Source organism: Castor canadensis, chromosome 1 (assembly GCF_047511655.1).
Source record: "Castor canadensis chromosome 1, mCasCan1.hap1v2, whole genome shotgun sequence".
NCBI classification, from domain to species: domain Eukaryota; kingdom Metazoa; phylum Chordata; class Mammalia; order Rodentia; family Castoridae; genus Castor; species Castor canadensis.
In genome coordinates, this window is record NC_133386.1 from 204,969,141 (window position 1) to 204,980,719 (window position 11,579).

The following is an 11,579-nucleotide window of genomic DNA, read 5'->3' on the forward strand; positions in this document are numbered from 1 at the left end:
CCCGCACCCATTCTCACCGTGCTCTGTCACTGACAGTCTGAGTCTGAGCCTTTTCCTCCTTTGGCCTCAGGATACTGTGGGAACCAATCAGGCCCGCCTGGGCTGTCCTGGGTCCTGCTGGGCAAGTCCACTCCTGACATCTCCCTGAGTCCAGCTCCCAGCACTTCATGGATGGGACACACCAAGGTCAGAGCTTCCAGAACCACAAGACAGTGCTGTGGGGAGCCTTTGGGCTCCAGCCAGGGCTGTCCACCCAGTGTGACCAATCTTGAACGACAGCCTCCATCTGTGAGCTCTGACTTCCACAACTGCTACCTGTTGGTAGGACCTGAGTACATCGCCTCAGGTCCATTGTGAAGACTGAAACAGATACCTCCAGGAAACTCTTAGCCAAAAGCCCACTGCACATAGTAGGTCCACTGCAAATGGCAGTCACTGCCTTGATCACCAGTGTTGGGGCCCAGCTGTGTGTGAGTGTGTCCCTGCTCCTCTCCCTCCACCCAGCTAGTGTCTGCCCAGATGCCTGGCCAGCAGTAAGGGCTGTACATGACTGGAGGTACTTTTTTGGGGTGGGGGGGTGGGACTGAGGTTTGAATTCAGGACTTGGCACTTGCAAAGCAGGAGCTCTATGGCTCGAGCCACACCTCCAGTCCATTTTGCTCTGGTTATTTTGGGGATGGGGGTTTTGCAAACTATTTACCCCTGACTGGCCTTGAACCTTGATCTTCCGCTCTCAGCTTCCCAAATTAGCTAGGATTACAGGCATGAGCCACTGGTGCCTGGCTGGCTGAAGGCACTTTACATCAACCCTGTGCAGTCTGGTCAGTACCATCTGACCAGGAAACTGACCTCGGGAAACTGAGGCATGGGAAGGCTGAGGTCCCATGGCTGGTAAGTGGCACCTTTCTGGTTCCCTGAGGTGTACTCTTGACATTCCAAAGTTGACCTTGCTTTTTCCTCATATTATATCTGAAAGAGTGTGTATCTTGTATCTTCTTGCTTGTTTTTGGAGAGATAGGGATGGGCCGGAAATATGAAAAGCGTAGCGTGCTGCCCTGATCCCCACCTCCTCCTCCACCCCCTCTCCCTGTCACAAGCTGGCGGAAAGTCAGCCTTAGCATTTCCAGCAGCTCCCTAATAGGACTTAGGATGCTCAGCCCGAAACTTGACTGTGTTATTCAGCTGTGTCACAGAGAAGGGCTTGGCTCCAGAGATGCAGGGTAGAAATCCGTGATGTGTGGGGGACCCCCAGCTTCCTGCCTTTACCAAAGGCCCAGAAAAGAGGTTTGGGAGGACCTCAGGACCCCCACTGTGCTCCTGGAGGGGCAGCAGCACACACTCACGGCCTCTGCAGCTCCAGCTTCTCCGCAGCCCACTTTAATAATTAAATACCATAGGAGGGAGGAGGAAAGTGGTGGCTGAGGTGGTGTCTGCTCTGAGTCGGCTCATCTCCATTATCATGGAAAGTGGGGGCTCTGGGGAGGGACAGAATATCTGCCTGGAGCTGGGGGACAGAGGGCTATGCCACCTGGTCTGACTGCAGTGATCTGTGCCTGAGAGGGGTTCAGAGCCTGGAGAGATGACCCTGGAGTTCAGCCCACCCTCTGTCTCGGCATCTAGGGGCAGGTTCCTCCCCACAGTCAGCCCAGGCCTTCTGACCTCCCTGCCTGCCCACTCACCAGCCCTGCGTGAATGGTTGCAGCTGGACCCAGGCAGGGAGGGCTCTTCTGGGAGTGCAGCTCCCACAGGGGTTCAGGGCTGGCGCCTGAGGTGGAGGCTCCTAAGGAGGTGACTTTCTAGGAACTCAGATTCACTGGAGCCTGGAACCCCCCAGGTGGATGCTCAGCCGCAGAGGCGCCCTGAATCGGTGGATGCTTTTGCCACTAGATAGGTCCCAGCCCTACCCCCATGTTTATCCTCTGGGCCCTGCTGCAAGGTTGGAGCCTGCCACACCCACACCTTGTCTCTGGAATTCTGAGCAGCAGTGGGGGGCAGGAGGATGGCAAGGCTCATCGAGGCACTGGGAGCAGTTTAGGTGAGCACATGGGGCTCCTGGAGACACCTGCTTGGTCACACCACATGAGGTCCCCTCTTCCTGTAGAACACTGGCCTCTCTGGGAGGACCAGCTGGGACTGTTGGAAAAAGGAGTAGACAGGAGGACAAGTCAGGGGGCTGGGCCATCCAGGACATGGACTTGGGGGTCAGGCCCCCCAGGGACAGTGCTGCAGCCTTGCCCTGGGACTGCATAATCCAGGGTAAGGCAGAGTAGGCTCAGGGTGTGCAGCCACCGTGACAGGTGACAGACAGGCAGGCACCATTTGTACCTTCTCTGTTTTCCTGGAGAAGGGTGGGCAGCTCTGTCAGGGATACTTCCTGATAGGCCACAAAGGCCTCTTCTTTGTTTCTACTTGGGGTCACGGGGAGAGCAGTTTCCTCTGAGAGCTTCCCCTCAAGGTGTTGGGGTTCTAGACCAGGCCTCTGTGGTGGGCTGAGCTGAGCAGAGCAGGGGGCAGTTAGGACCCCTCCAGCCTTGGCCCTGGCCAGTGCCTGGGAGGGCTTCCAACCTGTGATGGTGTAGGAAGTCCAGTTCCTGTCCAAGGGCTCGAGATGGTGGGGGGGTGGGTGGGGGGTGGACAATAGGTGGAGATCCAGCCACCTACTCCAGGAAGTCCTGTAGGGACCTGGTATCTCTTATAGGCAAGGTCAGTACCACCAACACAGGGCTGTGTATGAAGTAGATGAGAGTTAAGTTTCCCTAGGTGGTGGGAGCCCTGGGAGAGTCAAAATCTCAATGGCATGGCCTGCAGAGGCCAGCCTAGGGACTATTGTCCCCCTGGCAGAGGAGGGGACAACCCTCCAGGAGGACAAGGAGTACATCACAGGAGTTAGCGGGGAAGGAGGCCCCAGAGTGAGAGGAAGATAGCAGGTGGTGTTGGTAGGGAAGGGCTGCCCACCTTGGACTCCAGCTATCCTTGGCCACACTCACTGTGGGAGACAGAGACCACAGAGAGGACAGCCAGCATTGAGCCTGGCTGGCTGCAGCATATAAAATGTTTATTGATATACATTTTATTGTCTTTTTGAAAAAAATCTAAAAACCTTCTTTTGGCTATATAGGCCACTGTGCTTTTGTTGATGGGCACTGAGGTGCCAGTCCCTGGGTGGCTGGGGTAGAGCCACAGCCAACTTTTAGGGGCCCTTTCCAGGAGCTGCTCAGAAGGTCCTCAGTGGCCTGGAGGACACATCGGTTCTCAGGAGGCTGCTCAGGGTTGACCCAGCCCAGAGTCAGAAAAAGCAACCACCTCCCCAAGGTGGCTGAAAGTCCTTCTTGCCTCCAGTGGCTTACCAGGGTCAGGCCTTCCCCTATTAAAGTCACCAAATGATTCATCCATGGAGCAGTGACTTGTTGGCAGAGAGACAGCCACAAGACAGGCTGATGGGACCCCCTCCCAGATAATGCCAGCTCGCTCAGGTTTGCTGAGCTGAGGTCTTGGGAAGATGGACCGTCAGGAGCGCCCCCTGCTGGCAGGGCGGAGGCTGCTGACCAATGGCAGCGGTGCTGGCTGGCTTACTCTCAAGGAGGGTTGACTCCTTGACCAACCTGGGTGAGGAGGGACCCCCACCACACTTGGGGCCAATTTTGATACAATGGGGTCACTAAAGTAGAAAGGCGGGGAGCACAGGGCTACAGGGTCTGATTATAGGTGGCTGCTCAGCCTCTCAACCAGCTCCAGAGCCTACGGACCAGTGAGAGTGAGGCACAGAAAGTGAGGGCAGTGGAGATAGCCCTTCTCCTCCTCCATGGGCACCAGGCAGCTGCCCTGTTCTTGCCCCTTGGCAAAGTATGTCTGGAGGCCACAGGTCACTTCCTGCCCCGGCCTCTTCCCAGGTGCTGGTCTCTCAGGAGGCGTTCCCAGAGGGGCACTGCATCTCCATGGTGACCGTGTTGGGTGTGCTGCCCGCAGCCTCCCCCAGTTCAGCTCCATCCCGCAGGGCCCGCTGGAAGACCACCCTGAGAGGTTCCCACAGGCGCTGGGACTTGTCCCTCCCAGCCAGGAAGTAGACGATGGGCTTGGCGCTGCTATTGATACAGATGCACAGGTCGGTGACATACTCGGGGAAGGGGGCTGGGATCTGGAAGACCCAGAAGAGGAACCAGTCGATCCCCAAGTAGATGGAGGACACGAGGAAGATGGAGACCATGGCCAGGACGACATGGTTAAGCTTGGCAGACCGCTGGCGCCGCGGTGCCCTGCACTCCACGTGCAAGATAAGTGCCAGGCAGGGAAGCACCATGAGCGGGCAGAAGAGGAGGAAGAGCAGGACGCCCAGGAAGATGTCCATGGGCCGGCAGGACGCCCTGGATGCCTCACGGCCCAGGAACACACAGAAGTAATTGTGAGTGCCAGTGACCAGAAGGGAGAGCAGCCAGAGCAGGGCGCACACCACAGCCGACAGGCGCTTGGGTCGCCGGCGCCAGTACCAGACAGGAAAGATGACAGACACGCAGCGCTCGGTGCTGATGGCCGGCAGGAGGCTCACACTGGCGACGAACGTGCAGAGCCCCAGGATCCTGGACAAACTGCGGATGTAGTCAGCAAAGGTGCCCAGGAAGCCCCCGGTGTTCAGGAGGGAGAACACGGCCTTGCTGAAGAGGTAGGTGCCATCTGCGCTGGCCAGGTGCAGGAAGTAGATGGAGAAGGGGGTCCTCTTGATGGAGAAGCCGAAAAACCAGAGGACCAGCCCATTGCCCACGAGGCCACACAGGCAGAGCAGCAGGAAGATGTAGTTCATGACAGCGGGGGGTGGCAGGATGTCAATCTGTTGGATGGTCAGGAAGCCTCGGCTGTACAGCTCCGGGGCCTCGCTCATGGCGGGACACACCTGCACAGGGGTGGAGGGAGACACCTGTCATGCTCGATGCCCCTCCCCGCCCCAGCAGACCCACATTGGTGTGTGGCCCAGCCTGGTGGTCCCTAGTAGATACTTGGGTTTCTACTCAGTAGACTGAGGTTTAGAGGGTCACTGGCTGTCAGTTAACTGGCTGCAGCCAGAGCAGAGACCAGCCTGAGCCCACTTGACCTTCACACGCTTTCCCAGAATCCAGAGCTTGGAGCACAGACTCAACAGTTGTCACATAAGTGCTCTGCCACAAGTCAGAATGGTGCAAAAATGTCCACGTCATACAAAATAAGGAAAAACAGCGCAGCTTTTCCAGATAAAGCAGACCAAAGCCATGACAATAAACACAGCACTGCAATCCTAGGTTATACACTGAACCCAGACAGCAGCTGCCAGGGGTACTGTGGAACAAGGGGCGCCTGAGCACGGGCTGTGCACACATGATGGTGGCGTGCACACGCTGTTCCCATGGCCGTGCACGGGAATGTCCTTGTCTGCAGAACACACAGGCTATTTGGAGGTAAAGGGATTCATGTCTGCAATTTATTTTCAACTGATTCTGGGGGGTGGTGTCCATTTATCAAAAGGTGCATGGAGCAGGGTGCGAGGAGCTCATCCCTGTAAGCCTAGCTATTTGGGAGGCTGAGATCGGGAGGACTGAGTTTCGAGGCCAGCCTAGCCAAATAGTTTGTAAGATCCCATCTCCAAAATAACCAGAGTAAAATGGACTGGAGGTGTGGCTCAAGCAGTAGAGCACCTGCTTTGCAAGCACGAAGCCCTGAGTTCAAACTCCAGTCCCACTAATAGAAAAAGTGCCTAGATAAAAAGTCCATGCTGGGGGCGGGGGTGGGGGGGTGGCAGTTAGCAATGAGTGAACGGATGAGGTGAAGGAAGTGTGGAAATTTCAGCGCCCTATTCTTGCAATATTTCAAAACTAGGACATGAGGATGTGTATTTCTAAAGACATAAAATCATTTGTAAAAGATTTTTTGAAAAGAATGGCAGGACCCTGTCCCACAGAGGGACCAGAGAAAACTGGGGATCAGAGGCTTTTGCTGTCTGCTGGGCCGGGGCTGCCTCAAGAGGTTCTAGACTGTGGGAAAGTTTGGGGTCCCTGGGGCGGGGAGAGGCTGGGGGCAGTGGCAATTCATCAAGCCACAGGGAGCATTTCAATATTTTATAACTGGTCTAGCTAGGAGAGTGCTATCCAGCTAAATACTAGCTCTGTCCACAGGGGTCGAGCCAGCATGTAAATGCCATCTGCCCCAAATTTGCAGGTGGTGGCACAGTGGCAAACCCAAGGGCACCACCCTGAACAAGGTAGGCATCCTATTTTTGCCCCAACTGGTGGGCGCCAGTGTTGGAGTATCTCCCCAGTCTCTAGAGAAACCAGAACTCTGGACTGAAAAACACTTAAAAAACCACCGTGGGCCAAACACATCACATCCACAAGCCAGGCTGTTCAAGGGGCTTTTGTTTTTGTTTTTGGCAGTACTGGATTTGAAGGTAAGGTTTTGTATTTCTGCCCAGACCAGCTCAGATCACAATCCTACCTGTGGTCTTCGGTGTATTTGGGACCACAAGTGGTCACCATCCCCAACTTAATGACTGAAATGGAGCTTTGCTAACTTTTCTGCCTGGGCTGACCTTGAACCTTGATCCTCCTGAGTAGCTGAGATTACACGTGTGAGACACCGGCCTGGCTCTCAGGATTGTTTTTGACCTCTCATTCCCAATGGCAAAGGCCATTCTGAGCAATTGCTCCCCTTCCCACATCCCAGGAGACGTCACTAATCCACCCCAGTTTCTCTCTCCTTAAGGCCTGTATCTACTCCCACGGCTTAGGGGTCTCCAGAAAGGATCCCGGTGACAGGATCCTTCCTGCCACCTTCCAGATGGCTCTGGTAGAAAGCTGGGTCCTGAACAATGGCTCTTTGTCTTGACACACCCTAACAAAGGGAAGGATCTTCTGGCCTCGTTCAGACCAAGGTCAATCAGCAAACAGGAATTGGAGGTGCCGGCTAAACTTGGGGAAGCTCTTTATGGGGTCTTGCTCACTGCCTATCATCCTCCAACATTCATCAGCTCAACACCTTTGCACCTCCGTCCATCCCCAAACCCACTGCTTAGCTGGCTCCCTGCTTCCGTTTCCTGGGAGTGACCAACTGCTCCAGGCCTGGCTCGTTCCCCTCAGTGGAGATAGACCCACGAATCTGTAGACCCTGTTTGGGAGTACTAGCTCAGCCACTAGGAGGGAACTGGCCTGTGGGGGATGGACAGAGGGAGGGCCTCTCCCAGGCTGGAAAAAGTCTGCAATCCCCTCCTGGAGGGCAAGGGGGAGGCCGGGTGAGTCACTGGGCGGGAGCTGCCATTCCCAGCCACATACTGCCTTGTAAAACCCCCGCTCTGGAGCCTGGCCCCTCCCTAGATGCTATCTCCATTTTGGAGATGCCACCCACCGCCCCCCGACCTAGTATAGCGATCTCTGTCTCCCAGGCTGCCATCATTCCACAGTGGGCCCTATGGGAGGGAGGGAAAGGACCAAGAGCATGGGGCCGGAGGGTGTGTGGAGGGCCGGGCAGCAGTCAGTAACTACCCTGGTGTAAGCCTCAGTTTCCTCAAGCGTAGAAGAGATCAGAGTGGGTCAGAGGGAGCCTTCCAACTTGAGAGTGTTCTGCTCAGAATTTGGAAGGAAATCCCAGGCTTTTCAAGGGGCTCAGAAGTAAATGACTGAGGAGAGCAGGAGGTGACGGGACAGTCCAAGCCTCAGGCAGGGCTGGTGCCTGCCAGTGAAGTAGGTCCAGGGCTAATGTACCCTGGACTGCCCACAACTCCATGGCTCCATGGAGCATATGACACCAGGGCCACCTTGGAGCCAGCATCTGAGGGCTTCCTGGAAGGGCTGGCCATGGTAAATACCTGGTTGCCCTATCTCTGCAGGGAGAGGGTGATCCAGGGAGACCGTTGGAAGGGACTTTCAGGGTGTCCAGTGCCTATGTTTTACTTCACTGATGAGGACACTGGGATATGAGGACCAGCTAACTAGGGACAGGCCACATGGCTCAGATGGGACTGCTGTCAACTGCAGCCCAGAGATGGAGGGTGGGCCTGGGAGGCAGAGTGTGGACAGCAGATGCTGGACTGGGCTGGGCCTCCCCTCTCACCCATGCCCTCTGGCAGTCCAGGTCCTCTTTGCCTGGTGGCACTTGCCTTGTTCCTGTTGGCAGGATGGGCTTCCCAAGAGCAGTTTCCGGCCATCTTCAACTCCTGGTCACAGCTCACTGGTCTGCACACCTACCTGGCAAAACCCCAGAGAGATGGTGGAATGAGGGCACCCCCTTCAAAGCCCTGCCCCCCTCCCAGACCCCTGTCCGCAGGGCTTTCTGGGCCTGAGGCCCTCAGCTTAGAGGAAAGGCCACCTGGCTCTCTGAGAGGCAGGAGCTCTGTGGACTGTCCTGGTGGTCACCCTGCAGCACAGCCCCTCCTGCCTGAGGGCCCCACATTCAGATGCTTGATGACTCCCTGGAGCCCCACGGTTGCTCAGTGGGGAAGAAGCCCTCTCCTCCCTTTTCTCACTGGTCTGCAGGATATGCCGTGTCCCGAGCATCTCCTTTGTGTTTGGATAGAGGGTCCCCAGCAATCAGTCAGAAGGGGCAGGTGGAGGGCAGACCATTTCTGGCAGAAGGACTTCTTGGAGGAGGAGGCCTTGGGCTGGGCCTTGTGTTAATGACAGGCTAAGGCATCTGGTGTTTCCCTGCAGGTTCCTAGACAGCAGATGGCCCAGCCCAGTCCTGGGTGTCATTGTCACAACCACCATTCCCAGCATCAGCGTGGTCCTCATCCTAGCCCTGGGAGAGGTGCACCCAGGCCGGTTATGAGGCACACTCATAACCAAGGCACCAACACAGCACTGCAAATGTGCCTGTCAAGACGCAGTGATGCATGTTGGAGGGAACAAGCCAGGAGGCCGCTGTGGTGGCCCCGGCTGCAGGCTGGGGAAGGGGAAGCTGGACTCCCACCTAGGGCTGCTAATCCAGAGGTCTAGAAGGGTTGACAGGCTGGGGAGGGGGCCACCCTGGCTGCCCACAGCTGATTGTCCCACCCTGGTTCTCTTGAAATTGATCCCTGTCTCTCCCCACTGAGCAAGTGGGGAATTTGAGGTTGTGAGCAGAAAAGGGTCTTGCGGGGGCAGGCTGCCAGACCCGTCCCTCTACCCAGGGGGAGCCCAAGCTCCCATCACTCCCCAGAAATTCCTTCCTCGCGCCGCCAGGCAGCCGCCGCCACGCTCACCCACCCTTCGCCCCTCCCTCCAGGGGGCGGGGGCCGAGGCGGCTGAGCCCATCATTGGCTGCAAAGGGTGTCCGTCCGCGCGGGCGGCCCGCCCCCTGATTAACCCCAGGCCTCTCGCAGCTGGAGGAGCCCAGTGGGGTCACAGGGGTGGAGGTGGGGACTGCAGCGCCTACCACCATGCTCCCGGTCAGCCTCCCACCCTGGGCCTCGGGGTCCCCAGTTGTGCGAGGCTGGAGGGCGCGACCCTGCGCTCTCGGGGCGTCCGCGGGTGTGCGTGTGTCCGCGTGTGCCCGGCTTGCGAGTGTCATTGCGGGTGCCTGGGAGGGAAAACCCCGTGCGAGAGTGAGTGAAGCATGCATGCGCAGTGAGCTTGCAGATGGCTGGTGCCATGAAGTGTGCGTCTTTATCTCCCTGCCACCCCCAACGCATTACCTCGAGCTACTGTCCCCTTAACCAGGGCCAGGCCCGCGTGCTTCCAACGCGCTGGAGGTTGCCCAAGCTTTCCCAGTGCCTGCACCCCACCTACTTGGCCCCGGGTAAGTGCCTCCCAGTCCCCTCCGTTGTTCCCACTCTTCCACCACCCCAAGCTGTGCCCCCCAGGGATGTCCTACTCAGGACAGCCTTACCCTTTCATCCTGCCATGCTGGACCCCAACTAGGCAGACACCCCTAGGGCAGGAGGCTGGCCTGCGCACTCTGTAGGTGGGCATGCAGTAGGGGTTTTCTGCTCACCTCTGTGATCAATTTGATCTGTCTCTTCTACAGGGACGATCTGAGAAGTGATTTCACTCCTGCACAGAGAGATGTAGAAGCCAAGTGGACCCCAGATGGGCCATATTAAAGACACGTGTGTGGCGTGTACGGGATGCGTGTGAGTGTGTGTGCTTCTCTGGCTGGGATCTAGGCCATGACAGAATCAGCTTCCACTAAAACTGAGTGTGAAGGTTGCCAGCTCTGCCCCATGTGTCCCCTGTGCCCCTCCCCTCCTAACAGGATGGCCTGGCCACCTGTCTGCCTCCTCACTAGTCCTCAGGAAACTCCCCGCCTCTTTTACGTCCATCCTCCCGTAACCCAACCCCTCTCTTCATCCCTTGCTGTGGTCTGGATGGAGCCCCAGAGCTCCAGGAAGCCTGTGTTTTCCCAACTCCATGGAACAGATTATCTGGGGGAATGGAGACCGGCAGGACGCTCAGAAAGGACCTTATGGGAGGCTAGCACAGCACCAGGCACCACTAGCTGGGAGAAGGTGGAACCAGAGCTGCCCAACCTCCTGTGGCTGACCCCAAAGTGTCCACCCCAGGGCTGGCCCCACAGCTGTCCAGAGTGTCTCAGCCCTTGTAGAAGTCAGCATACATGAGAGCCCTGGGAGCCATCTCCCCATGCTTGGGACACTGCCCGCTGGGTGCTCCCTCCCAGTGCTTCCAGAAAGCAAGTGTGGACAGCAAAGTTGGGGGAAGGACAGGGAAGCTCCCACCCACAAGAGGACAGAGCAGGAGCTGGCAGTGCAGGACAGCTTGGGGCTTGGGGGTAAGGCTAGCTTGGCGGTGGGGGGGGGAGGTCAGGGCCTGCCACACAGGAGGGACCCTCTTAAAGACTTCAGAGCCTTGGGAGTGGTGGAAGAGGTCCTCTGGTGGGTGACAGCCCCACTCGGGGGTCTCAGGGCTCCCTACTTGGAGAGGAGGGACTTCAGAGAGCTGCCTGTGCTGACAGTGTTCACGTCCCTGCCTGCCTGGCCTTCACCTTGTATGCCTGTTCCTGGACCCCCTCCCCCTGATCCTGGGGCCCCAGGGTGCTACCTGCAGCTGTCCTGGTCTGCAGAGGCCTTGCCTTTGTGAAGGGTTCCTCCTGGAACTCCCAGCCGACCAACCCACTGCCCAGAGCCTCGGAAAATGCAGCTTCAGGGTGGAGGATGAGCCGCCTCCCTGGCCTTCGGAGGAGATGGCTTTGGAAGCAGAACCCGCCCCAAACCCAATTCCAGGCCGGGCAGGAGGGGGAGGGGAGGGGAGGAGGAGAGGAGAGGAGGGGCTGAGCAGCGATGAGGCTTCAGGAAGGAATGCCCCGCTCCAGAGCCCCCCCAGAACCCCACTGGGAACTCATCTCTCTGCCTGGTGACGTCAGGCTGGCCCGAGCACTGTGGCCAGAGTCCAGCTGCTAATCTCCCTTCTATCCTGTGTTTCTGCAAGGCTGCCGGCACCACGGAGGGAGCTCCGGCCTTCCACTAGGCTAGAGCCTTCCGAGCCTTCCATCTGCTCCCAGTGGGCATTTTGGAGCATGCAGGCGAGGCGGCGGCGGGGGCGGGGGGGGCACACCATTGTTTCAAGTGACCTAGGGGTTGACACAGAGAAGCTGGAAGCCCCAGGTGAGGGCCCCACCAAGAGTGGTGCAGA

At 57.6% G+C, this 11,579-nt stretch overlaps 1 protein-coding gene across 5 annotated transcripts; it reads right to left on the reverse strand.

Annotated features, from left to right (window-relative positions):
• Nucleotides 1–3,054: 3,054 nt before the first annotated feature.
• Mrgprf (MAS related GPR family member F) lies at nucleotides 3,055–11,246 on the reverse strand. 5 transcript variants are annotated; one of them, XM_074050712.1, is made up of 4 exons: nucleotides 10,989–11,246; nucleotides 9,925–9,983; nucleotides 8,114–8,197; nucleotides 3,055–4,885 (listed from the first exon to the last, which is right to left on the reverse strand). In XM_074050712.1, exons 3-4 carry the CDS (start codon nucleotides 8,159–8,161, stop codon nucleotides 3,902–3,904), a joined length of 1,032 nt encoding a protein of 343 aa, XP_073906813.1. In that variant the 5' UTR covers nucleotides 8,162–8,197; nucleotides 9,925–9,983; nucleotides 10,989–11,246; the 3' UTR covers nucleotides 3,055–3,901. The 5 variants fall into 5 exon arrangements, with proteins under 5 accessions (XP_073906813.1, XP_073906809.1, XP_073906800.1 ...); XM_074050708.1 differs by having other exon boundaries at nucleotides 8,114–8,201; nucleotides 9,820–9,983; XM_074050699.1 differs by having other exon boundaries at nucleotides 8,114–8,201; nucleotides 10,989–11,245.
• Between the last annotated feature and the right edge of the window lie 333 nt (nucleotides 11,247–11,579).